The sequence below is a fragment of the Emydura macquarii genome, unplaced genomic scaffold, assembly GCF_026122565.2.
Source record: "Emydura macquarii macquarii isolate MOO-44397 ecotype Brisbane River unplaced genomic scaffold, CSIRO-AGI_Emac_v2 contig_2768, whole genome shotgun sequence".
Classification (NCBI taxonomy): Eukaryota; Metazoa; Chordata; order Testudines; family Chelidae; genus Emydura; species Emydura macquarii.
In genome coordinates this window covers 20,579,496-20,606,538 of record NW_027132905.1, presented here as the reverse complement: position 1 = coordinate 20,606,538, position 27,043 = coordinate 20,579,496, and the positions used below count along the sequence as shown (strand labels likewise).

The window sequence follows — 27,043 nt, the reverse complement described above, 5'->3', positions numbered from 1 at the left end:
GGTTGAAAGAGATGTCTAATTTCTTAAGTTGGAGTTGAGTGGAATAAGAGCTGCTTCAAAGCTAAGAGCTATAAGCTAAGACTAACATTACAACTTTAAGAATATAAAATAAAGAATGAAGCTTAACACTAAATAAAACTTTAAGCAGGGATAGCTGACAGTCGACTGCCCCGATGAGCTGCATTTGATCTTATTTATACCCTTAAGAATATGAGTTCTTCATCCGGGCCCATACTTGGCCTTTCCACCTTCAAACTTTTGGGGTACATGTTGTCTATTGGCTGCTAGATTCATACGTATTATTGACGTATCCACATCCTTCTTTTAGGTGGTCTTTTATCTCACCTTTGTTATTTCTAGCTTATTGTGGGTTCTGTGGTGTTCTTGTAAAGTTTCTTGGGTGTAACTGGGACAGCCCCTTCCCCTTTTAATATCTCTTGACTTGTCTAGGGTAAAGGTTATAACCATATATATCCTATCCTGTTCTATATTGATACTATCTAAACCAAAGGTATGACCTGTCTAGGGTATTATGACCATATATATATATATCTTATCCTGTTCTACATTTATCTAAGCCAAAGGTTGAATACATATATATATGAACAGTAGCTGTCATCCAGGATGTGGCCTGGAAGGTACCTTGCATTACAGCTGAATAAAATCTAATTTCATCACACAATCATATCAAAATATATATATGAAAAATATCTCTAATAATAAAGCAAGCAAGCAGGTTAGTTCTAGGTATGTAAATTAGACTATGCTGCTTCCTAAAAATGGGTTTTCCTGTATACTTGCATGGAAATGAAATGAAAAATCCATTCCATAGTGAATGATTTGAGGTTACTTTATCAATATGAGAGCTGACCTTCCTGGCTAATACTGAGATATGCCTATGGTCTAATGGAGTGTTTCTCAACCTTTTCAGGGAAGTCAGTCCTTATGTACATTTTCCACCATCTTCTTACATTTACTATAAAAGCAACAGTAAAAAAGTTTCAAGAGGCTGACGGAATGCTTAACTGTGAAGGGTAAGAATATGTATCGAGTGGACAGTCTTTGCACTGAATTGTAGTAAAATTTTCAAAGCCTCAGGATGTCTACAGTAATGGCAGAAAATTTGCCACCATCAGATCGATTTATCCGGATCGACTGAGCAGAAGTGAAGACCCGCTCAATCGATCAGGAAGTTGATTTAATAGGACCCCCACTCCAAAAAGCCTAGCACTGCATCAATGGGTACACATTTCCCATCAGCACAGCGCAGTGGAGACGGAGCACTAAACGAAAGCTACGAAGGCGACAGGAGTTACACAAGCTACTTTGTGTAGTTTGCGTAACTCCTGTCGACTGCTGCAGAATTGACAGCAGTGTAGACCAGGCCTCTGATTGTCTTTCAGGACCCTGTGACAAATATTGCAACTTCTTGCAATATTCTTGAAAAACCTTACTGAATTAAGGTTAAATAGCTGTGGAGTCCATTCTATTAACAGTGAAAAGTTTATATATTATGGTGGAATTGTTTGTAACTTTTCTAAGAGGGAGACATGATCCAGATAAATCCTTGGAAGTGTTATGAGGCTCAAAGAACTATTTAAACAATGTGCCAGACATGAATGAAGTTTTTGGACACATAAAATTAAATGTGTTTCCTAAGATGTCTCAAGGTAAATGCAATGCACTAAAAGCCTTTTGAAACAACACCCTGAAAAAAAATCCCTGTATGCTGAGCACCTGTTGCATGAAGATAAGATCAGAGGCCCCACTGATAAAAAGAAACAGGTTGATCTGTGCAGGTTGTGTGCTTGTTCTGAGCTAACAGCTGTTATGAATTCATAGCTAGAGAAAAATGCCTTTGTCAAGTTGAAGGACTCAGCACCCCGCCAGAGCCCTTGCTGAAGGTGTGGAGGAGACTTCTGCAGGTTCTTTTATTGTTTTTAAATGTTTTCTATTTAAGGCTTTCAGCTTAATAGTAAATATGCTTGCTTAGAAAGAGCTGTGCTGTAATTTATAACTGTGGTAAATTATGCTGTTTACAGCCTCTCAGAAGAAAGCAAAGTACAGAGGCAGATGTACGTCTTGGCCGAAAGGAGGTGATGACTGAGCTCTTGCTGGATCACAAGGGGAAAATCAGGTCAGTTATCCTCAACGGACACATCTTTCATGACCACCCTCCTCCCCCACCTCAGGAGGTATGGCCCATCAGTTGAGATATACTTCTCTAGCCCATGAACGGAGAGTTAAATTTACTTGAAGTAGATCAACATAATTTCACCATTATTTCCTCCAGAGCATATGAACATGGTGAAGGGGGTTGCAACTAGTTAAGATTTAGAACAAATTCTTGAGTCAGCAACATATATTTATTGTCATTTTGGAGCTATAACTTACTGTGTGTATATCAGAACTTCAGACTAAAACAAACAAGTTTATGATAAACTTATCTCATATGTCACATATGGAATAAGAGGGACTGAATTTAAAGTTGATCTGTGGTGATCTTCTGCCTTTTTGATCCATAAAGACCTGAAAGGTTTCCAGGTTTTTTCTACTTATTTTTGCCTCAAATCAAAACTATTAAATCCAGTTTTTCCTGGTCTCCCTGAAAGGTCTCAGAACAAGTATAGCGTAAGTACCAATATCTTACTGGTAGTTTGAATCTTTAAACAGATTCAGTGTTTTCTCTGAAATGTTAATTGGGCATTGAAGTCAAACAGATGTTAAGAACAACATTTTGAACCGTCTAAGACATGTTTGTATTAGAGAATTTACACTGTTGTAGTTTGAGCAAACCCTTAATGTAGGCATTACACCATTAAGACACATTCCGCATCAGCGTATGTGCCTACCTCAGTTTTCACAGGTGAAACTACATTGTTGTAGACAAGTTCTTAACATTTCTTCTCCTTAATTATTCAAGCTTTCACTTTTACTCGTTGTGATGCCCTTGTTCCACTAGTTTTCCTACTACACAGTCTTCCAGCCTATACAGGATCTAAGTTTCTACTATAAAACACAAACAGGAAAATGAATATACACTTCAACACTTTACACAAATCAAAGGAAGGCCCAAGCCCATTTCCCTCTTCTTCTTCTTCCCCTCCCTACACTTGGGAGGTCACTTTTAAAAAGAGACAAATGCATACAATGAACAAATATATGAAGCTGCAAGAGTTTCAAGATACACAACATTGTGAAAATAGATCTCAAGCATAAAAACTACACTTAGTAACTGCAAAAATAAAGTTTCACTTTCTTTTAAATATTTTGATCCACGCTCAAAGCAATGAACATTAAACTTCAAGGAGTCTCGCTTTAGAACATTATCTTTAAAATTAAAAAACTGGAATCTTTTTTGGTGATAAAGAAACTGGCCAGGTCCTTCAAAGGAGATACTATACATATAGCAAGGACCCTAAGCATCAACAGTATATTCCAGGCCAGTCAGAAGGAAGTCTACAGCTGACCTGTTTCCTACTTAGCATCAAATGTTACTGAAGACTAAGAATCATAATTCACTAGGATCAGATATTAGGTTAGACCAGTATAAATAGAAGGAAAAACAAATGACTTCAAACAACGTTCATTTTTTGCCACTGAGCTTTTTTAGGCTAACAATTTCACTAGTGCAAGACCATATTTTTACCTGATTCAATGAAAGCTCATCAGTGTCACAATTTTTAAGAACATTCAAACAAAACTATTTTTTTCCTGTTTTAAAAAAGTGCCATATACCATACTTTCATTAAAAAGTTTACAAACTAATGGAAGACTGTCTGTCTCCATCTCTTGTCAACGAGGAAAGGCCAAAGAGATTCTCTGATCCCAACTTGAAACGGCGTTTGTTGTCCTATTCCCAGCATCTCTAGCTTGGAGCAGTCGAGTTGAGCGTTCCTCGGACGAAGAGCACCCATTACTGGGCTATCAGTAATCTTTAAAAAAAGAAACACTGTATACAGTTACAAACAGGGGCTTCTAAATAAAAATGAGTACATTTGTTGCTTTCAAAACGTTTGCTCCCTTCAGGCAATTTTTCCACTGTTGGAGCGAGCCTAGATAAAGGAGTTCCTGCCTCCTGAAATGCCCTTCCTTTCTCACCATCTCAGACTTTATCTCAAATTAAATTTAGATAAAATCCATTCTCACACTTACCTAAATTTTTTGAACAATGAAAGCCTAAGGAACAAATTTTCATTTTGCAGAGCATTTAGGGATGGTTTGTATTAACTACCCTACATAAAATCCCATTTTACCATACTCCTTGTGTGAATCTTCTTTATGAGAAGGGGAAGAGTTCCCTTCAGTTAGACAAATATAAAATGCATCAGACCGTTCTGAATTGGTAAAGAGTGAGCCACTTAAATGTTTTTTCAAATCATTATCTTCTCTCTTCTACATCTTATCCCCCCTCCTAACAACGGCCAGGAAATCAGCATATGTGGATAACAGATGAGGAGTGCATATTCATAGGAAGAAACATGCTTTAGAAAGAGACCTGCTTCTGTTGCTAATAGTAAAGGTCGTTAAATATTAGATTAATACTTAAATATTATTATTAAAATTATCTCAGGCCAACCCTAGTATTTCTTTCTTCCACACCACATTTCAGTACTAATTTTATTAATTAAGATCCCTGAACTTGTGAACCAATATCTACATAAGTCTCACTTTAACTTCTAGGGCTTATATTTAAAGGTAACAGCATCTCACTACTAACATACGTTGTAGATTTTTTTTAAACAAGTCTGCTTCTGACGTGCTAAGCATTTTCAATTTTGCCCTTTTTCCTCAAATTTCCTCCTGTTTAGTTTAAGTGTACATAAACTCAAAGGTTTACGTTTTTAAATCCACAATTTTGAGATGAAGACCTATTCAAAGAATGGAATTTGAAAAGAAATAATGGTAATTTAAAACATTCTGACAATACAAAGGAGATTATCTTTAAATTAAGGTACAATAAATTTTGTAGGCTTCCTTTAGTGAAAAATCTTAAAGGCAAAAATTAGTTACAACTTTATTGATTACAAAGAGAAATTGCTCAGTTTACAAAAAGTAGTCTCTGAAAATAAGGTACGCTAAATTAAATCTATGACTGTTAATTAAATAGTTGACTAGCTGGTTATTATTCACTTGAAAATATCAAAAGACTCAGTTTTAGCCAACTGTATCCTAGAAGTACTTTACACACTAGATTTGCACATTTCTATAAGAATACACTGTACTTATGGGTAAGTTGATCTCTGCTTGAAACAATGTATCTGTTATAGGAAATCAGAATCCAATTAAAGCAGCTGTCATTTCTCTGCAGTAGAAGATATCTGACAGTGTTGTTGGCAGTACATTATGCCATACTGAGGATTTCTGGGACTGTTCCTTCTGTAATACAGTACTAATATGTAATTGTTCATACTATTCTGGAGAAGCAGCTCACTTGTGTGTTCAGTGTAAGAAAGTAGCTCAAATGAAAGCATTCAGAAATTTTTATACTTTTGTATAGCCTCAATGTTACTTACTGGTCTCAAATGGCTGCTGGGAAGGTTGAAAGCATCTGCTATAGCACATGCCATTTCATACTTGGTCATCTGTTCATTACCAGACCAATGGAATGTTCCTTTTATTGATGGATCCTAGAAAGAAACAGCAAGCGCAGGTGAAGAGTCAGGCTGGCTCTTTTACAGAAATAGATACATAAGAAATTAACAAAAAACAAAAAGGTACAAACTGACATTCAGACAAGATGAAGCTATCCTGAAAAACACATTAATGAACTGAAATTTCTAGAATGACTATAATATTTCCAGAGAAGAGACTGAGCAGATGTTTGGGAAGTTAAAAATGTAGCCCTTATAAAGCTATCAATGGGGCTGGCAGAGTCCTGACACTAAACATATTTGGCCTGACTTTTCAGAGACGCTCAGTACCCTTGCACATGAATTGATTGTGCTCTTAAAGATAACATGACAGAAAAGATTAAATGTATAGAACAATTCATTCTAAGCCAATCATTTTAATCAAAATTCAAATAAAGTGTGACAGACACCATACACTTTCTTTTCCCTCACATCAAATGAGGGCTATGTAGAAGTATGCAGACTGAACTAAGGCATAACTTTTTATACATATAGGTGTTGATAAACTCAATCCTGTCCACATGATATGGCCTGCTGTGCAGTATACCCCATTTTGAGTCAATTTACTTGTCACTCACACATAGCGCTTTCTTGGCAGTGACTGGCAAAGTTAATACTGCAAAACAATTTCAGTTTAGTGTTTCCATGTTTGCAGCTTGCTGAAAAGTTACAATTTTACACTTTTAAGATGAATGCATGGTTTCTAGCAATAGAGTTTGGGGGGGGGGGGGGGGGGGGGGAAGTACTCCTGCCAATTTTGAGTTAAAGTGGAAAAATACACTTCCCATTTAAAAAAAAATCCTAACTGCAGTTTTAACAAGAGCGATGGGGCTGGGAGAGTTTGAAACAGCTAAAGGTTGAGATATGGCTCTTGGACGTGTAAGTAGGAGAGCTATGTTTCTGCCAGGTTTGAAAAAACAAACAACTTATTTTAGTTTTGCAGAATGATAATAGTTTGAAAACCCTCTATTGAACATGTGCAGTCTGGAAGTGCCCACAATGGAGAGATTAATTGAACAAGACTGCATAACTCAGAAGTGTGCCCTCTGCATAAATATTCTGGGTTGCTCCCTCTTAAACTGGGAGCGACTACCTCCTGGCTAGCCTTCTAAGCCCTTATTTCCCCAGAACTGTGTGTGTTTGAAATTGGGATCATTAGAGAACATTCAGTTCATGTTTCCTGGGCTTTGAACCCCAGAATGCGCTCAAGAGCCCAGCATGTTTGAAATTTTTGACAGGGGAATTCTTCCCTCAGCCTCTCTTTGGCCTTCTCTTCTTCTCAGTTGGAGTCTGTCCATAGCAGCTAAGAGTTATTACGGGGGTTATCTGCACACATGAATACCTCCTCCATGTTCCTACTCTGACAATTCAGCTGGAAGAGCGTGGCGGCTTACTGTAAGAAGGTATAAGATGTGAGGTGGCTCATGCCTGTTTCAGAGAAATTGGAGCGTTTAGTTTCTCTGAAACCTCTACCTCTCTATCAACATCCACACCCTTCTGTGTCTCTGCAGCTCCATCAATATTTTTTTATACCATGCTCAGCACCATGGCATGAGCATTTTAAAGAACTGTGTCCACCAAGAGCCTAATCAATGTTGATCCTTATTATCTACTCTTTGAAGGTCTTTTTTTTTTTTTTTAAGTGTATAATTTATTGTAGAAAAAGACTATGCAGTGAACCGATGACTTGCATTTTTTTCTCCTGCAGACAGTAAGGTTCATGGTCATTCTATTTTCTTGTGAACAAACAGCTAAGAAAACTCTGGCTCCTGCTCTCCCACTCTCATCCTTGCAACTGACAGTTCCACATCATTTCCCAAGTATCATACTCACGGATGGTCAAGGATATAGAAGTTACTGAAGTAGCCCAAGCCCAGCTCAGTGCTCTGAAAATTAGAATCAAAACCTCTGATTTGATTTGGTACTTAGCTGTGACCATGGCAGGGAGAAGAAAATAAAAGACAAAAACAACCTGTATCTTGTCTAAAGGAGGCTCATTTACTCAAAAATTCTCACCAGCATTCTCTTCTCTGCTAGCTGTCGGCAAACACTGGCTACATCCTTGATATTGGTAGGAAACCTCTGTTGCCAATGGTCCATATTGGCTGATTTGTTACTGAACTGCACTTTATCAAACATAACAGTCACAGCACTCTCTTCCAGCTTTTCTACCTCCCCGTATAAGATAGGAATTCTGAGCACTGCAGCACCTAATCGGGAAAAACATTTTTTTAAAAGTGTTAAAAGGAAACTATGAATAGCTATGACCAAATGAACCCTTGAGATTAAACCTAAGAAAATTTCAGAATTATAGAACGTGAATAAAAATTATTTCAGAGGTTGTTAAACATTACATATATTCACACTGCTAAAGAAAAACTGAGTATTAGCCGAGCTTGTGTAGTCTGCTATGTCATCTCATTTTTAGTCAATTTGAAGTTTTCAAATTTAATATGAACTGAGAACATGTACATAGAGCAAATTAGAGTAGCTAAAATTACATCAAAAGACATCTATTCCTCTTTGTATAAAATAGACATTTATATAGCTAATACATTTTATTCAAAGTATTAATAATGCCAGTGATTCGTACTACAAATGAACAGGGAGAGGCATCTAAACAGACACTCAAGGCTTGCAGAGAAAAGATAAGGACAATATAAAGAGAACGAGGGGGTAAAAGGCCTCTCACAGGGAAACCAGGGGAGGAGGAGGGGAAACAGTACTACACAGTGAGAACATTAGTAAATAGAGGGAAATAAGTGGCTACTTTTTAAAAGGAAGTATCTTCAAAGAAAGTAAAATAAATTTAGGCCATTAGGAAGTGAGGAAGAACATATAAGTTGCTGAGATTGTATAAGCGTTAATGAAAAATGAAAAAAACTAACAGTTGTAAGCGTGACTACATACAAGCTTGCTGTCTGGATGATATGCTGTCTAAGGTAGCAAGGGAATTACCATTTGCTTTGATACTAACTGTTTTTGAAAGGTTATCAAAACTGAGACAGTGAAGAAAGACCAAAGAACTGTAGGGATTTTTTGGGGTGGGGAGTAGGGGGATTGGTTTTTAAAGGAAAAATCTCAAAAGAAAAGCCAATAAAAACCTAACTTAAAACTGTTAATCCACATTACACAATATAAATGTATAAAGATGTTGCCACACAAACTTGGTTTCTTTTATTACAGAATTACAAAATTAATGATTGAAAGAGTAATCAGTGTAATATTTGGATTTCACTAAAACAATTGATTCAGTGTTTTATATCTTACTCAAAATCAGCTTAGATAGGAATACTGCCAGACTGATTACTGACTGAAAGACTATAACCAAAGGGTTATGAAACACAGAAAAAGCACTGAGTTGGGGAAGGTACCTAGTGAGGTACCCACACATATCTAAGTTGGGTCCAGTCTTATCTTCATTACCAATCCAGAAGAGGGAGCAAACAGCATCTTAACAGAATTCAGAGATGATACTAAACTGGCAGGTTTTGCAAAAAGAAATAATACAAAGGCAGCTATGGCAATTAGGAACATCAGCAAAGATAAAATTAGATTTAACTTGTAGGAAAAAGGAAACAATCCCACATGGACAGAAAGTTAGATCAGATGTTCTTATAGGTCTTTTCCAAATCTAGGTTCTATGATTTTATTAATATAGTATGATGCATTAACTCCTCTGTAACAAAGTGAGAAGAAAAAACTTCAATAGAAGGCTTTAAAGTGCATTCTTACCCTCATTATTCTCAAGGACTGCCTTTTCTCCTTCTAGTTTAGTTTTACCATAAAGATTTAGGGGATTTGGTGCATCGGTCTCTTTATAAGGAGGATTTGTTCCATCAAACACATAGTCTGTACTAATGTAGATCAGAAAGGCTCCAACTCCAGCTAAGATAAAAAGTGTGAGGGGGAAAATAAAGAAAACTTACTACCAGCCTTTTGCGATAGAGGAAAAAAATTGCCACTCATTGCACCCAAAGACATTTGTACTGTGTTTAATACAAAGTCATTATAATTCATACTTTTAGTATGCAACCTCAGCCAAGGATGGAAATAAATGCATGTTTTCGATTCAATACTATCCCTTTGCCTTCTCACCCCATTCATTCCCTCACTTTGTCATCTTGCTAATCCTCCACACACACACGTGCTGTCTTCATCTAAATAAACTAAACAGCAAGCTTGTTGAGGCAACGATGGATCTTGGCTGTGTAAGTGTCAAGTGTTATGCATACTTATGCCACAATATAAATTAATGTAATATCCTGGCAAAAGAAAAAGAAAATAAATCCATCTCATTGTCTCTTTACCTGCTTCTTTTGCTAAATTCCTTGAAGCAGCCACATTGAGCTGAGAAGCAGCATCTGGTTGACTTTCTACAACATCTGGCCTTCTCTCAGCAGCACAATGCACTATCACATGAGGCTGAAAATTAAAAACTCAATTTTAATGAGGAACAAAATAAAATTAAAAAAAAAGTAATTGTGCCCTCAACATAGAAACCAGGTCCCTCATCTACAAAGAAACTAAATGGCATTTTGATTTAATTGTGGCATTGATTCACAACAATCATCACTTACTATGAAATGTCAAAGAGCTTTCTTTCCTTTAGAAATGCAACAGAATAAAGCTGTCTCAAAATTTTACAGTAAATATCTAAGGATCTCATTCAGTAATTTTGCAGTCATGATTCTCACTAACTTCTATCTCTGTGTGAAAGAAGATACAGGTTAGACTCAATACCCAGCCATCCACAATGATAATTAAACTAGGCTAACCAAACTAGATTTAAATGGTATTAATGCAGAGTTCATACATGATTTGCTTGGCAGGTGTAGATTAGGCACAAGAGCTTTATAACTCTTTTCTAGACCAGATCCCTATTTACTCTAGAGTAAGATTTTTAAAAAGTTATTCCTTGGAAGGGGATTGTGCAACACAGCATTAAGTGTTACAAGATTTCTACCATGAGAAAAACAAGGTATACAATTAATTATTTTGTATCTTTAGTGTAATGAAACCTTATTGTAACATTGCATTTTTTCCATACAAAACATTACTGAAAAACATAACAGCTTTTTGTTTAAGTACCAATGTGTGTTTACATTGACTTGCTGTTGATTGTTGTATCTAGGAATATTACATAGACAAACACAGAGTAGCCACTGTATAAATTAAGGGAACCACAAAACTGCTATCTTCTTCCAAACTACTACTACTAAAGCATTTTGGAGTGCCACTGAGATCATAGGTGCTAAACAACATAAGGTACCTTAACAAACTTATTTGTTTAATGAAGGATACATATAGCCTCCAATGCAATATGGCAAGTTGTCTGCTTCTCCTTCCCTTCCAGTAATCTTACCTGAAAATCCTGGATGATGTCACGAACCCCAACAGAATCCAGAAGATTAATCTGTTCAAATCTGGGTTGAGCTCTTCTGTATCCACAGCCCACTGCATGCCAATCGTTTTCATTAAATTCTTTGTACATGGCTCTGCCAAGAAGCCCAGTAGCACCTGTAATCAGAACACGTCTATTGGGAATATCAACATCTTCCTGGGAGGGAAAAAAAGAACACAATTTTATTTCTTTCTATTATACTTAATGTATACGTGATGCTTTGTAATTTAGAGTGTGATCATATTATTCCTGAGAAATGTTCAGAGTAGCTTTCCTCACTATGTTAAAAAACTTAGTGATCAAGTGATGCATGGAGCTCTGTAAAAGCTTTGTAAAATGTAAACACTGAAACCATAGAATAATATTACAGTAGCAAATATATATACATATTTGTGTTATTGTTCAAAGAGCTGAACTGCAAAGCTCCAATCAAAAACTCATTCATGTCTGCAGAGATGAACAAAAAATGAAAAAATATCCAACAGAAAGGGTCAGATATTTAAGGGAGCTCAGAATGCGGTAGCTCCATTGCACAATAGGGACTGCTGGGTGACGAATGTTTTTGAAGTTCCGGCTCTGAACGTTAAAAATGATTTCATTATTCAACCTGCTCCAGTTGTCCATGTAGTATTTTAAATTCAGTTCAGCCAAAGCATACTTCAGTGCTTAACAAGATTACCTTCAGATAAACTAATATAAATTACATACAAAACAGAGAGCACAAGAATCTGTAATAATGAAAAGTAAACAGCAACCTCAATTTAGAAGCTGCAAACAGCTCCCCTTATAATTATAAGAATATGCTATTCTCAAGTTAGTCAGATAATTGGATGATGTTTTAGAGAATCTTCTGAATTTACTAATAAAAAATTGGATGCATATTTAAGTTTGCACTAGAAACTGAGAACATCAGATAAGATCACACCACCATAAAAAAGCATGCTATTGTTCCCCCAGGAAGTGAACATCTGGAAGAGGAACAAGTCTGATTTATTAAAATCAACAAGAGTATGCAACAGACGTAGTTCAAGTAGATGCAATTTGTATTTTGTTGCTCTATCTTGCACAGACAGCACAAATGACTAAGCAAGTTTGGGACCAGGAAATCATTTCAAACAGACTGGGATAAACTATTATGAATCTTTTTTGTCTGCCCGCTAGCTGATAGTGGATAGCAGACATTTGCCATAGTTTCAGAACAAGTTTATTCCAAGTATGAAATAGATCAGGTTTTCAAACTTCTATACACTCACAGTAAGCATTGCCTTGATTTTTTTATTGAATGCCACCCAGAAGCAACATTTGCCCTGCAAATGCTCATGGTTTTGTGTGTAGCAGCAGCACTGATTCTCAGGGTAAACAGAACCAATGGAAGTAACAAGTCATGTTAATTTCAACGTGCCTTAGGAAATAATCTACAGAGGTATGGGAGTAGTCCTTCCACAGACTCAGAAAGATAGCACCGTATCTGAACTCATTCAGAAGATCTTCCTTCATAATCAATAGAGCTAGAAGCTTAAATCCTGGTAACTCCTGGTTTTGCTCCACATTCCCATTTTTGCAAGAAAAGATTGCTGCTTGCTCCTGCATTTCTCTAGTTAAAGGAGGAGGGGTGAATATTATATGTTCAAGTTGTGTTCAGCAACTGCTGTGCCTCGGTAACCAAAGCTGCACAGGCCTATTAATTCTTTTCTCAATCTTGTTAAAATTACCAATCCCACTGTGACACTCTGTGTCTGAAAACACCCCCCAAACCTCTGTATTCACCAATGTCATGTAATTATGATATGTTCTGCACAAAGTATGCCTTATTTGGTATTATTTTAAAAGTCTTGTTCTGCTAAACATTAATATCCTATTGGATTGTACGTGCTACCACAGTATGTGAAGTTATAAAATATTGTTTTAATAGCATTTACATGTTGTGAGATGGGACCCACTTAAACCAGCTTTTCAGGTACAATAATGAAGTAGCCAAATGTGCTAATAGGCCATCAAGGAAAGATTCCACTACCAGGGATTGCTTACACTGAAGGCTTCCCTGTAGGATCCACATTTGCAATGGGGTTGCTTGACCAATGGGAAGCAGCCACACATCACATGCATGGATTGTTCTAGCAAGATGAAACAGACTATAAATGGGGAGCGTGACTTCATTCCGGAGGCTTCACATTCAATTGAACACCTGACAGGTCATCTGGGAAACAAAAGGTTTTTGAAAGGGAGGAGGGGAGTCGTAGGCAGGGAAGGTTGCCCAGCCTGCATTTAAACTGCTTGTACCAGTTAATAAGGGTGAGACATTGCTAATTCAAGAGCTTGTTAGTTTGTAGAACTTAGATTGCAACCTTGTGTTTATTTCATTTGGTATTTCTTTTAAGCTCTTTACACTTGCCGCTTATAATCACTTAAAATCTATTTATCTATATTAATAAACTTACTTAATGTTTTATCTTAACCAGTGTGTTTTTGAGTGAAGCGTTTACGTCAAACTGCTCAGTAACGAAAGCTGGTGCACATTCCTTCCACTTTGAGGGAAGGGCGGACTGGATAATAATCTCTACTGGTCAGGCTTTTTGACTAGGATGGTGTGGTCCTGGGCTGAGGAGCCAGCTGGAGTTTCTCTTGTTGGTTTGCAAGCGTGTGGAAAGCATTTATTGCACTAAAATGGGTGTGCTCCCTGCCTGTAGAGGGCTGTGTAAATGCAGTACCTGACAGTTTGTGGCTTTTCACAGTGTGAGAAGGAGCCCAGACAGAGGGCTCAGTGGTATCCCCGCTACCAGGCAGTACCCCAGGGTTTCTGCATACCGTCACACCCATTTTATATCAAATTACAAGAGGGCGGATACTTTGACTCATAAAAACTATGACATGACTGCTGAATATCAGCCTGAGTTTTACTGTAATCCTGTCTGATTAGAGGATACATCTAAAGGCTAGTTGTGGCTGGGATGTTTTATGGTAAGACTTCTCTTTACATGACTTAAATTAAAAATATCAAGCAGCATAAAGAATAGTCTGTAATGTTTGAGCGTCATTCCATTACACACAGATTATGTGATTCAAGTTACTGTTCCGGGCAGCCTTACTGCTGCCAGGATTTCCAGGCATTTTTTATAATTGAGAAACAGTCACTTGCATTCAAACACATACAACTATAAAATAAAAGTTTTATTACCAGCTAATTTGTAACAGTACCCACTATTTGAGTGGTAGAATAAAGCACTGTGCAAATACATCTCACTCTTCTAGAAGTTCAGTATTCACTGAGGATGGATGCAACAAAAGTTCTGAAGCACAAACTAGGATTTTAACCTGAGCTATTTAACAGTAAAGTTGGAAATAAAAATCAAAAGAACTTTAATCAGAGATCTCTTTCAGATAAAAAAAAAAAAAGAATGAATAACCAATAACACCAAAACCTGAGAAACAGAATATTCTAAGAGACATTCCTCTGTGTGTATACTACTTGAATGTAATTTAAGAGGTGAAAAGTTTCAGCTTTCACCTTGAAATCTGTTGAAATCTGTTATACAAACATTTTAGATGAAATCTAGACTAGATAAGGAGTTAAGAGCTGGACTGCATGAGACAACAATGTTCTCCACCGTTAAAATCTTTTAAATTTCAGTGCTAATATAACCTAGTGATGACAACACACAATAATTGGCTATGAATTCATAATCAATGCAGTTCTGGGCTGTACCACACAGAAATATCATAACTAGGAAGTCACTGTCAAGACTATCCCTAGAACACTCCATTCAGTTCTGGACAACTTCAACAACAACGGGAACTTAGAAAAGAGTAAAAGTGATGAAAAGGCAAATAGATTTCATTTGTGAAGAAAGACTGAAAAGTGAATATATCTAAACATTTGACTAGAAGGAAATTTAATCTCTCTCACTTATTTGCCAACATTTTGAAACACTTCTAAACTGTATTTAAACTCTATAATGCAAATATTCAAGACAAAGCTACCTATAATGGGTAGTAAAAGCATTGCTGCAAGATGAATATAAAACAAAATTATGAGAAAATTAGTCATTAATCCAGGATTCATCAATCAATGAAAAACTGAAGGATCAAACAGGCATGAGTGGATTTTCAAAGGTAGCAAATTCAAATAAGAGGGCCTGCACTGGGAACATTATTTTGCAGAGTAAAAGCATCCTTTAGGATCTTCACCGTTGTGATGGAATAAATAGGTAGCCAGATCCCAGATCACTGAACTACATGAAGCTTATAAATATTGTAAAGCTTAAGATACAGCTACAGCAGTTACCTAGCAGGTTACTAGGAGTCAGAATTTCTATAATTTAATTTAAATTTAATTTAATATCTTCAGGAAAATTCAGAAAGCTAAAATGATTTAATTGGTGCCTTCAGACTAATGGAAAAAATACTGACACAAAATCCGAGTCAACTGTCCAAGTGGCAAGAGCTTTTTTGTATGCCATGTCTGCCTTTAGGCTTTTACAAAGTTAGTGGTGATGTGGTTATACAGAAAATATTTTGTGAACAATGCCTCATTTTCTTCCTCGGTGATAAAGAATGGAATCTTACACCACCATAAAAAAAAGAGTGCTATTGTTCCCCCAGAAAGTGAACATTGGGATGAGACACAAGTATGATTTATTAAAATCAAATTAAAGAAAGTATGCATGAGAAGTGGTAGTAATGGATCCCAATAAACATAACATTATCTTCAAATAGAGATTACTCCCCACCGCAACAGGAAGCTAAATGGGATCTTTTGATCCGTTTATCTGATGAGTTATATAAACTAACAGACTCTTACCGCCCAGAAATATAACTAGGTCTGTTTTCCTTTTCTATGTCCAGTGATGTTTTTAATGCGTTACTGAGCACTGCTGTCTGACTCGGATATGTTTGGTGTGCGGCTGCATCAGACGTGACGGTAGAAACCCGTTTCAACACTAGGGAATCCATTCTGCTGCCACCGACACGCAGTGGGTTGCTTGTTCGGGGCTCTAGCAGTTGACCCAGGCCGGGGTGGGGCTGGATAGCCGGCTGATAAGCGCGCAGCACAGACAGAGCGCTGCGCAGGCCACCTGGGAACGAGAGCTGATTGCAGCTGGTCCTCCGCTGCCCAGGGCGCGGACCTGCTGCTGCTGGGGATGGGACAGCGCTACCCAGCCGGGAGCTTCACCGATGCGGTGCCGCCGCGAAACGACAGCGCTACGCGGTGCAAGCCTGGGGGGAGCGCTAGAGGCAGGCCGCTGGCGGCGCCCGAACGGGAGGAGTCCAGCGAGTCGGTCAACGGTGCCTAGCGCCCCGCCATTGACTGTTACGGGCAGGCAGAGTCTCCTCCTCGCGCTACTACCCCGTTGGGAGCGCGGGGCCCACCACGCCTCCGGCCGCTCTACGCCCCGCATCCACCCCAGCACTGGGATGAGCGACGCCCGAAGCCGCTGGGGAGCCCGGCCCGGCCCGCTCACCTCCACCAGCTCGCAGTGCCCCGGCACGAAGCGGATTTTGAGCTCCTTCTCCCGGCCAACCATCCCCGCCGGCCTCGGCTCGCTCGGCACCCGACCGCCCTGCCACTTGGCGCAGCAGCTCCTCCGCAGCTCCCACGCCCACCCCCGCGCGGAGCTGACCCTCGCTCTCAGTCACTCCCAACTTCCGAAGTTAACCCGATCGCGTCCGAATTCCAATCTCCAGGCAGCGGATTGGCTACTCAGGCGGGAGCGACGGGGGTGTACGTGAGTCACGCGAAGTTCCATCCCGCCCGCTCATTGGCCACCCCTCCCAGCCGGCGCACGCTTGGGGCTCGATCACACACCCATTGGCCGGGGGGTCGTGGCCTATTATGCTTTGTTTTGACTAGCGGGGGGAGGGGGCGGAAGCTGCGGGAACTCGCCTGGTCCGGCGAATGTACCAGCCACCTGCTCCGTCCCTGGTGTAGGTGCAGTGATGGCGGTAGGGCTTGGGCTCAGCTAGGCCGGGTTTAGCTCAGGCTGAGTTGGCTGGTGTCAGCTACACCCTGGTCTAGGGCTGCGGGCATCGGGGCTTGGGCAGGCCCCAGCATCGTGCCAGAGCTCAGCGCCCTGAAGCAGCCCCGTCTCTGGGTCGGTAGTTCAAAGGGGCAGTGGCGGGTTCCTCCTTAGGCACCCGGCCTGTCTGCTCCGCTTCTTGCACCAGCCACATCACCGAAGGATCCGTGAGCCTGTCTAGACTCGGAGGTGCGCAGCTGCAGCGCCCCACCTGCCGCAGCCCCGGGGGTGGTTGTTTGGCTGCTGCAGCAGCTCCCTTAAGCTGCAAAATCGCCCACCTTACAGCCCTTCAAGGGTGCTGAGCCCCCAGTTCACCAAAGCTTGCGTTGTGACAGTACATGTGCTGCATTGGGTGTGGAGCTGTTGCATGCTATTTTCTCACACCCGTTTCGAACTGCATCACCTTCCTTGGCAGTGCCTCCTCCCCAGCTGGTAACCTTAGTCCCAGGAACAAAAGTCTATCAAAATAGTGGCTGAACAATCAGAGTTCTTGACATTGGTTTTCTTAAATCATAGTGCCCACTTACGAGGATTTCAGGCATAGCCTATTTAGTGGCAAGTCCTTAAATTTTAACTATAGACCTACTTCAATTAAGAAGACTCTGACTATAGCTTGAATCACTTTACCCACTTATGCACAGAACTCTGCACTTTATATGAAATTCCATTAAAATATATTAAGAGTGCAAAGGGAGGCTATAAAGGGTCAAACAAATGTCCAAATTAAGGTTGCCTGTGTAACCTTAACTCTGCCTTCTTATGTGAATGCATATGTGACTTAAGCTATACAATATCATTTTTCCTCTCAGGACCATTGCCTCAATGCATGCTGAGGCAAGGTTATTTAGTGAATTAGGCTGGGGTGCTCCTTGTGCTTTTTATAGAATGGAAACGCTACCTGTTCTTGACAGTAAAAAAATATTGAAACAATACTGAATATGGTTTCTTCCTTGCCTATATTTCAGCTGAAGTATGTGATGCTTAGCTGCACCTGGTGCTGATATTCGTCAGAAATGGACTGGGGTTTTTTAGGATAGGCATGCCAAAAAAGAAAAAGAGTAACAATTTTTCTTTACAAAAAAAGAGTGATGGCTCACTCCACTGTATTACTGTTACTGGATGGGAGAACTGGTTAATGTTAATAGCAGTATTGCCAACTCCATGCATTCAAAAAGTATCAGGCAGGCCTCCAGCCCTCATAAAACTGGTTTAAAAGTCATGAGGATTTTTAGAAAATTATACCATTTGGTTTCTTTTTATTTGCTTTCTGGGTTTCAAGCATTTAGTAACATTTTAAAGCTTTCTTCTACAACCATAGAGTCTAGAAACTAGTTTTAAAAAAGAGATTCACAGAAGAAACAACTACCAGAGTAGTGTTTTAAGAAAAACACCAAATATAATTAGACTCAAATTAAAATTAAGAGAGTTGGCACCATTTTATAGGCCCCATCTCTGTGGATGTTACAGGTAATACATACAATAAAAGTGTCATTCCTAGTGAGTGAGAGAGAGAAGAAAATATCAGTTGAGGTTTAGCCACTTTGTTGTAGAGGGCAATTCTGAACCTGACCCCAAAGGAAGAGATGGGAAGAGTAGTGTTTGAACTTTGTTGTCCTTGGATTACAATGAATAATCTTTCACTGCAAGCTAGATTCGTGAGATAGTTTTCCTAGCATAGACAGAGCTCAAGTCTCTCCCAGGCCAATGAATTTCAGTGGATTTTCTTCCCAAACATACCTATTTATAACTTTCTAATGTTGGTAACTATGAATTTTATAGGAACTAGGCAGTAAAATTCTTTCCAAAATTCACTGAAAATAGTAATGTTGCCTTCACTTCTACCTGTTTATATCAGAAGCTCTTTGTATCCACAGTGGCTCCAATTGCAGAAATTAGCTTTCCACAGGAAACAGCTGGCCATTCTCCTCTTAGTACAGAGGGGGAGGAACAAGGCTTGGTGCACTCTATCCAGATAGTACAAATTATTCTGACTCCAGACCCCAAACTAGATAAGGAACAGATGAGTTCTTTCCTACTCATAAATAAAAATAGATTTAATTGTAAGACAGCAATGATCACTGTTTTGAAGCAAATGCAGCCTCATCAAACAAGACTGCTAGTCTGTACTGAAACATAAGGACAAGGAATAGAGGATCAGATTCTGGTTGCTGAGCTCCTGCAATTGTCAGTGTTTCCCATGGGAGTTGACAGTCTCTAGAAGGCTGTGACTAACACCTTAAAGGATGGGCTCAGCATACAGTTTCACAAATCCAGTGAAATAAATGTGATCTGTGCTCATATGCTCCCATTCTGAAAATCATCATCAGGATTAGTGTAACAAACACTTTGGAAAAAAATGTACTCTTTAGAATTTATTTTCCAGACAAAACAAAAAACCCACAACTAGGCCCATTTACTATTTACTAGAGCTGGATAGTAAACAGTTTTCCCATCACATGAGAAATTTCAAGACTGAAATTTTTCCCAACCCAAATCAGGATGAAAATTTGCAATTTAAAAAATATTCACAAACGAATAAGAAAAAAATGGATTATGTCAACTGACACATTTTGTTTGGATAATTTTGAAATGTTTCATTTTGATTTTGACCTTTAAAAAATTAAACCTTTTTAGTGTAAATTAATTTTAAAACAAAAAGTCATTTTGAATAAGAAAATTAAACTTTTCATTTTGAAAATGTCAAAATGTAATGTTTTAGCAATTTCTAAACTTTTTTCCCAAATATTTTTCTCTGTGGGAGTTGATTGAAACAGATACTTTCCCACAAACAGTTTTGGCTTTGATGAACTGACGTTTCCTGACAAAAAAAATATTCCAATTCTATTATTTACAGGCAATTTGTTCAGATTTATATGACCTGTTTTATGAATTTCTAGGTTTGATTGTATCATTTGCTTTTTGCCTGGTTAAGCAAAAATAAACGGATATTCACAGGGCCTTAATATTTCTGAAAGCAAGAATTCAGTTGGATTGTCTGCACACTACCCAGCAAATCCCAGGAATCATTGTTAATTATAATAGACAGACATTGAAGATGCTTTTTTTTGGCATTATGGAAGTTTAAAACCTTATAGTAAGGATGAAGGTCAGTTGCTCTCTACCCCAAAATTTACAACGAAGAAAAACTGTCTTTTACTGAATTCCATGATCAATAGTAAATAATGTTCTGCCTTTGGTCACCCATAGGAAAAATTCTGTCCAGATGTTTGGATAGTTTGGTTCTTTGTTTTAGAGTTATTGGTTATATTTAATAACGTTTATTTTTCTTGTGTTACGTTTTATGTTACTGAGTAACTTTGATCTTTAAATTGATCTTTAAAAAACATAGTAGAACAAAGAATCTTGAAATCATACTTATTTTGTAATTTGCACTGAATTTTAGTCGTTTTTATGTAAATCTAAACTGTATTTCCTATCCAGGTTACATCATTGTATGTGTTTCCATACTATGATCCCTTGAAACATCAGAATCAGTGGGATTGCCATTCAGTTACAATGAAATTTACAAAATAATCACCCAGAGATACAGCAAACAGGATATAGCTGATTGACTTGCTATTTCAATGTATCCTGTTATCTTTGGTACTCTGACAGACAGTGCAGTTTTAAAAGGGCACACTTTCTCTCTCTGTCTGCCCACCCTCTTCCCCAAGGTTTTAGCAATATATGAAAGTATTTTGCTGATTTTCTTTATATATATAAAACCTTACCTGTTTCATTTCCACCAGCATTTCAGGCATTGTCCCAAATACAAAGAGAACAAATAAATTATCAGGCTTGGAAACTGTCAGAGTACTTCAGTGTGCTGCCTCTCCTTTGTTTGCCTTTGCCTGCAGAGAACCCATGGATTGGAAGAAAGTGATAGCTCATTTGACCTTTGAAATCAAAATGCTATTTTGAGTCCCAGATCATGTGTGATTCTCACTTCTCTATTAAATGTATCCTTGATTCCCTGTGGCAAAAAATTAAGATGCACAGTGAGAACTTAAATTTTGATTTCACCACAGCCAGTGCGAGGTAGCACAATCACATTATGTACAGAAATTATTCCAGGAAACAGCTTTCTGTTGAGATCTTATGCAATTTCTCTTTTTTTCGAAACAGTAGGTGGGCCTAACAAGGTTAGTCAAGTAGTTGATTCTTGTTGCTAATCTCTTACAGGTAACTATATATACCTCAAAGTACAATTAAGTTGCTGCACATGTCAAAAAAATATTTGTTTTTAAGATGTGTATTTATAATCAAACTGTGTAGATACTATAGTAGGGAAATCATCAATTCCTATGCTAATGGGCAAAATATTTAAAATATAAAGCAGATTTAAATGACTGACATCTGGAGGTTTTTTTTTTTTTCCTGCTAATTTATGATTTTAAAGATTTGTTGAATGGAGTTACCTTTAACTAAGTCCTGATGTCACATGCACTACACTAGCAGCAGGAACCCATAGATTGTGCACTATTGACCCGAGTCCACTCCTCCTCACTCCCACCTCCTTTATTTTTATATTCAGTTTAGTTCATTTTAGGCTATGTCCCCACATTTTCAATATGCAGCAGCATTATTTTTTAAAAGACAAATTGAAGCAGACTGGGTCTCTGATGGAGATCTAGGGCTTATATGGGGAAGTGGGTTGGGCACAGTGTTATTCTTCTAAAAACAAGAGATCTGTAGCATTTTAAAGACTAATAAATTTAATACGTGCAGGCATAAGCTTTCAAGAGACTTCAGCTCTCTTCTTCAGATGCAGTAATACAGAAAATAGGTAACACAGAGGCATCTTATAGATATCCAGGTGCATTGAGAACAATGGGGGAGGTGGAGTCCGGTACTTAAGACGTAATGATGACCATTGAGTAGGAAGTGAGAATGGGTGAGCAAAGTAATTTACCTTCGGTAGTGAGATAGCTACTCCAAGTCTCTGTTTAAACCCAGTTTGAATGTGTCAAGTTTGGAGATCATTTCTAACTCAGCAGTTTCTCTTTGAAGTCTGTTTTTGGAGTTTTTTCAGAGAAGTGCAGCAACTTTCAGGTCAGAGACAGAATGCCCTGGGAATTAAAGTGTTCTCCCACTGGTTTATAGATATTGTTATTTTTTATATCTGATTTGTGTCCATTTATCCTTGTGCGTAGTGATAGTCCAGTATGGCCAACGTACATGGCAGAGGGGCATTGCTGGCACATGACGGCATATGTAACATTAGTGGATATGCAGGTGAATGAGCTCCTTACGGTGTGATTGATGTGGTTAGGACCAGTGATGATGTCATTAGAGATGATGTGTGGGCAAAGCTGACAACAGGGTTTGTTGCAGGGATAGGTTCCTGGGTATGATTTTTTGTAGGGGGTATGGTTGCTGGTGAGTATTTGTTCCATGTTGGGGGGCTGTCTGTAAGCCAGGGTGGGTCTGCCATCCACTGCCTGAGCGAGAGATGGATCATGTGCTAGGATAGGTTGTAGATCTTACTGCTGAGTTAGAAATGAACTGCAAACTTGACACATTCAAACTGGGTTTAAACAGAGACTTGGAGTGGCTATCTCACTACTGAAGGTGAATTACTTTGCTCACCCATTCTCACCTCCTACTCAATGGTCCTCATTAGGTCATTAAGTACCAGACTCCACCTCCCCCCTTGTTCTCAATGCACCTGGATATCTATAAGATGCCTCTGTGTTACCTATTTTCTGTATTACTGCGTCTGAAGAAGAGAGCTGAAGTCTCTCAAAACCTTATGTCTGCAAGTATTAAATTTGTTAGTCTTTAAAGTGCCACAGATCTCTTGTTTTTGCTGTATACAGACCAACACGGCTACCCCTCTGGAACTGTTATTCCTCTGATTGTGTGGCCATTTTGGTGTGGTCAATCAGTCAGATCCCACACCAAAAGATTTTACGTGTTCAAGAAACCACCTTTTCTCTTCTTCCAGCACCCGTCTCATGTCGAGGGCAGTGTAGCTGGGTCAGAGGATTTGGTCCATTCATCTGAGCTTTCAGAATGCTTTTGTCAAAGCCAGATTTTTTTAAAGGTATTTAGGCAGATTGGTGCCTAATGGGATTTCAAAAAACGTGTAAGTGCCTAAATCCCTTTGAAATCAGTGTCACCTAAGTCCCATTTGGTGTCTAGCTGCATTTTAGGTTCCTAAATACCTTAAAACATTTGACCCAAAGTATTTCACAAGAGGCTAGTAAGGAAACCAAAGAGTTATGGAGCAAGACAAAGTTTTATCATGGCTCAGAAGAAGAAAACAAGGAGTCCGTTTCCAGCATGATAAAGTTTAAAAGCCAGGTGGCCTTGAGAGCATGGTGGCTTCTATGTGAGGAAAGATTGTAATGAATAGAACTGTGATTTAGAGGACAGAGAGGGCATGATGATTACAAAAAGTGGTATCTTCTCTCACAGTAAAGGAACCAAGGGATACTCAATTCAAGAAAGGAGAAATGCATTTAAAACTGATACAAGAAAATAATTTGGGGGGAGGGAGGGGAAGCTATAATTAAATTAGCCACATTTAATTTGTGGAACTAATTGCCACAGGACAAATTCCAGATAGGGCATTTCTAATAGGGACAGGCCTATTAGGATTAAAAATATTTTTAAGGGATATAAACCCCCCTGCTTCAAAACCACTTACTGCTTGGGGCCAGGAAGAAACTTCCCGTGAGAGACTATTCCATATCTGGTCTATTAGGGGAATTCTTGCACCTTTATCTGAAACATCTGACCACCAGAGATGCCACTCCACAGGGACAGAGTAGTGATCTTATGGATCCCTGTTCTGGTAGAGCAATTCACTGTGGGTGGGAATTTTTAAGAGCACTGTATTATCTGTTTCCACTGAAGTCAATAGGAACAGTTAGGCCAGTGCTGGGCACTTTTGAAAATGCCACCCTCTGTTTCTATTAAGGCCAGGGGAATGTTTTTCAGAAACTAGGCAGCACTTAAGGTTCTTGGCACTGGCAAGAAGATACATATTTTCTTTACCCTCCACCTTTTAGTCAGGAACCATAATAACTTTAAATTAAGTGGAAGAGTGTTGAAAGTTAACAAAAAACAAAACAAAAAAAATGAAATAGTCTGACTAGAAATCACTCTCAGGTTTTATTTCCATGGCTTCTCCATTGTCATAAACTACCCACCTAACCCACCCATTTGGGATGGTTATTAATTTTGTTTAAATACTTAAGTCTTGTTTTCTAATCTGTCTGGATTGTGTTTTAAGAAAATCTTAGAGGATGGTGACAAAAGGACATGGAGGTTGGGGATGGGGGTTTCAGGAAGAGAGGGATATATGAAAGCAGCATGAAGATGGGCCTGGGAGAAGAGAATTCTGTTTACTTTTCTATCATTATTCTTTATATGGTGCACCTCACAGAGAAAATTAAAATGAACCTTTCTTTAGTTGTTCATAGTTTCACTTTCAGGTACTTCAGGAGGGTGGAGAGAGAGGAAAAGGGTGCTCTTTATAAATAGACTTTTAAAATACCATTACAGTGTTTTAAATAGATTAACTATAGGAAACAAGTTATACCTTTAAATTGTTCTAGGCCTTTAAGGCTATTGTTGGGTGCCAATATATTGCAGTGGGGTAGTATTTGGAATATCATATGGTTCATATAAATGTGTTGCATATTTATCCATATTAGGTATGTCAGTATAACAAACCCCATGATTATAAATTCCTTATGAAATAAGTTGTATGCAATTATTTGGTGAGTCTGTGGTAATTTAATCTTTAAGAGTTTCTGTCTGCTATTTGGAGATGGTGTGGGTGAAAAGGAAGAGTTACTCATCTTGAATGATGCACATGCTTGGGTCTTTGCTCCTTAGCACCAAAGAGGCAGAACTCCCCAATTCTTAAGCTTTTGACCCATGAGGAGATCTAGGTCCTCTACTGAACAGTGCATGCCATGCGTAGCCCATATGTTTTCTTCTTCCCAACATTTGAGCGATGGTTCCTCCAATTGAATGGGGGTGGGGGAATGAAACTCTTGGAAAAAAGACAATTCTGGATGATGAGCATAAGATAGATGTGTGCTGCCCCTAAATTTATAAGCCAAGTATAAAAGAAAAGGATACATCAACATCTGTTCTAGGGATGGTAGGCTGGAGAGAAAATTTTGCAAGATCTTGTCAGCTCAGCGGAAGGCAAATAGCTGAGTAAGAGAGCCATTCTTCAACGTAATCTCTGATTTACTCTCCAGAAATAAGAATTCTCAATGGATTTCTCAAAAGCACATTTGCTGCTTGTTGTATCTTTTATATAAGGCCACTGCCAAGAGTGCTAATAAGATGTGTTATATAGTCTGTTTCTTCACTTCCAATTCAGAGGGCAGTATTTATCCTTAGGAGGCGGCCTGTGATAGGCAGTATGGAGCCTGTTCAAACTCTGCCCTGTCTTCCAGGGTAAAACATCCCCCTTTGAGAGTTCTGTGAATCTTTTGTGGAGAACAATCTGGTGTGCAAATCTTTGGAGATGAGAGTGTGGTGCAGAGGTTTACGTTCTAAGCTGTCCAAGCTAACAAAAGGCCAGCTCAGCCAGTCAAAAACAGAGACACTGCTACTGGATTGTCCAGGGTTAAAAGAACTAGGATAAGGGTTCTTCTAGGCTCTTTAACAAAGTCATGGATTAGTAGGATAAACTGAAAGATCCTAAAAATGGGAGGAAATGGTTACAGTTGACATTAGTGAAGTATGAGTTTAGTTAAGTTCAATAGAATGGTGCCCCTTCCTGGACATTGTTTGTCTGAGCATTGCTTCATGGAAGCACGATAGGTGGACCAGAAGGGGTGAGCTTTACCATCATGTCTGCCATCCCCATGGGTTCCAGGAACCACAGAGTGCCCAGTACCACTACTGGTCTGATCCTGAAAGGTAGCCTTACTGGACCAGGCCAGAGAAAGAATAAATGACACTGGCACTAGCAGGTGTTTTGGCTAAATCCTGAATGGAATCTGGAATATGAAGTTTGGGTGCCTTTTCTTAACCCCTCCCTTTTATCTTTTTCCTTCCTCTTCCTATTTCCCTTTTGCCTCTCTTATAAGAGTCCAAGCTTTGCCAGCCCTGTCAACGCAGTCTTTCACAACAGAACTGTGAGCCTATGACCTGGGCGACAGCTAATGCCTACGTGCAAACCAGCCCCCCGCTTGTACAAGTTTGCCAGGTTTCACAATGGCTGATAAGGCTGAGTTTTCCCTATAACTCCCTACAGCTACATGGAACAAAGAATATTGCTAAAATAAAAGCCTTACTGAATATTTGTTTGCAGTGTTAGTCTCAGGCTTTTGAGAGATAAAGGGGGATGAGAATCTTTTATTGGATCAATTTTTGTTGGTGAGAAAGACAAGTTTTTGAGCTTACTCAAACTAGCAAACCAAAGGCACATTACAAATTAAGGCTCTTGCTATTGCCCCCTTTCAACACATGTTTACGATGAGATTGCTATTTCCACCCCTTCTTCTAGCATTAAGCTCAAAGTCAACATAAATGGGTGCAACTAAAAATCAAATCCTGCTGTTACAGGTGACCGGTTCTGTCTGGGCATTTAGAAACCAAGTTTCAGTTTTACTTTCTAAGCTGGGAGAAGTAGTAATAATAGTTTTATGGTGCTATCTGGGCAAATAGAATCATTAGGCAGAATGAACCATACCCCCACTGGGTAAGGTAGGCTGTTTTAGACTTTCCCCTGTACCACCTCAAGTATTATTGCAGTGTTCTACCATAACCAGTCACGAGCTATGATAACAGCTGTCACACGTACATACACGATAATGCATGTAGATGTTAACTACACAGCCCATTTGCAGCCTGTAAGGTAGGATACTTTAGCCCTTTCCACCTGAAATTGTACCTGACATTTGAGATTGCCTTCTTCCAAGCCACTGCAACAGTTGATTTCAGGATTTTGCCCCCACACTCCATTAGTGCATTGGGGGAAGAGGGGGCTGTAAGTATAAGAAAACAAACCCACACAC

General features: G+C 38.9%; 1 protein-coding gene across 3 annotated transcripts; it reads right to left on the bottom strand.

The window, feature by feature from the left end:
- Positions 1 to 2,003: 2,003 nt before the first annotated feature.
- Positions 2,004 to 20,910, bottom strand: MAT2B (methionine adenosyltransferase 2 non-catalytic beta subunit). Of its 3 annotated transcripts, none has more exons than XM_067566591.1 (7): positions 20,783 to 20,910; positions 10,999 to 11,193; positions 9,944 to 10,058; positions 9,369 to 9,521; positions 7,650 to 7,843; positions 5,517 to 5,630; positions 2,004 to 3,935 (listed from the first exon to the last, which is right to left on the bottom strand). In XM_067566591.1, the coding sequence occupies exons 1-7, from the start codon at positions 20,810 to 20,812 to the stop codon at positions 3,765 to 3,767; spliced, it is 972 nt and encodes a 323-aa protein (XP_067422692.1). In that variant the 5' UTR covers positions 20,813 to 20,910; the 3' UTR covers positions 2,004 to 3,764. The 3 variants fall into 3 exon arrangements, with proteins under 3 accessions (XP_067422692.1, XP_067422691.1, XP_067422693.1); XM_067566590.1 differs by lacking the exon at positions 20,783 to 20,910 and adding an exon at positions 16,497 to 17,354; XM_067566592.1 differs by lacking the exon at positions 20,783 to 20,910 and adding an exon at positions 16,497 to 17,362 and having other exon boundaries at positions 3,828 to 3,952.
- Positions 20,911 to 27,043: the final 6,133 nt, after the last annotated feature.

Excerpts from the sequence above, each read along its gene's own strand:
- MAT2B (XM_067566590.1), bottom strand. The coding sequence starts at position 16,559 with ATGGTTGGCCGGGAGAAGGAGCTCAAAATCCGCTTCGTGCCGGGGCAC. Across the intron at positions 5,631-7,649 it reads TAGCAGAGAAGAGAATGCTG|GATCCATCAATAAAAGGAAC; the intron begins GTGAGAATTTTT and ends GTTTCTTTCTAG. Across the intron at positions 3,936-5,516 it reads CCAGCAGCCATTTGAGACCA|ATTACTGATAGCCCAGTAAT; the intron begins GTAAGTAACATT and ends CTTTTTTTAAAG.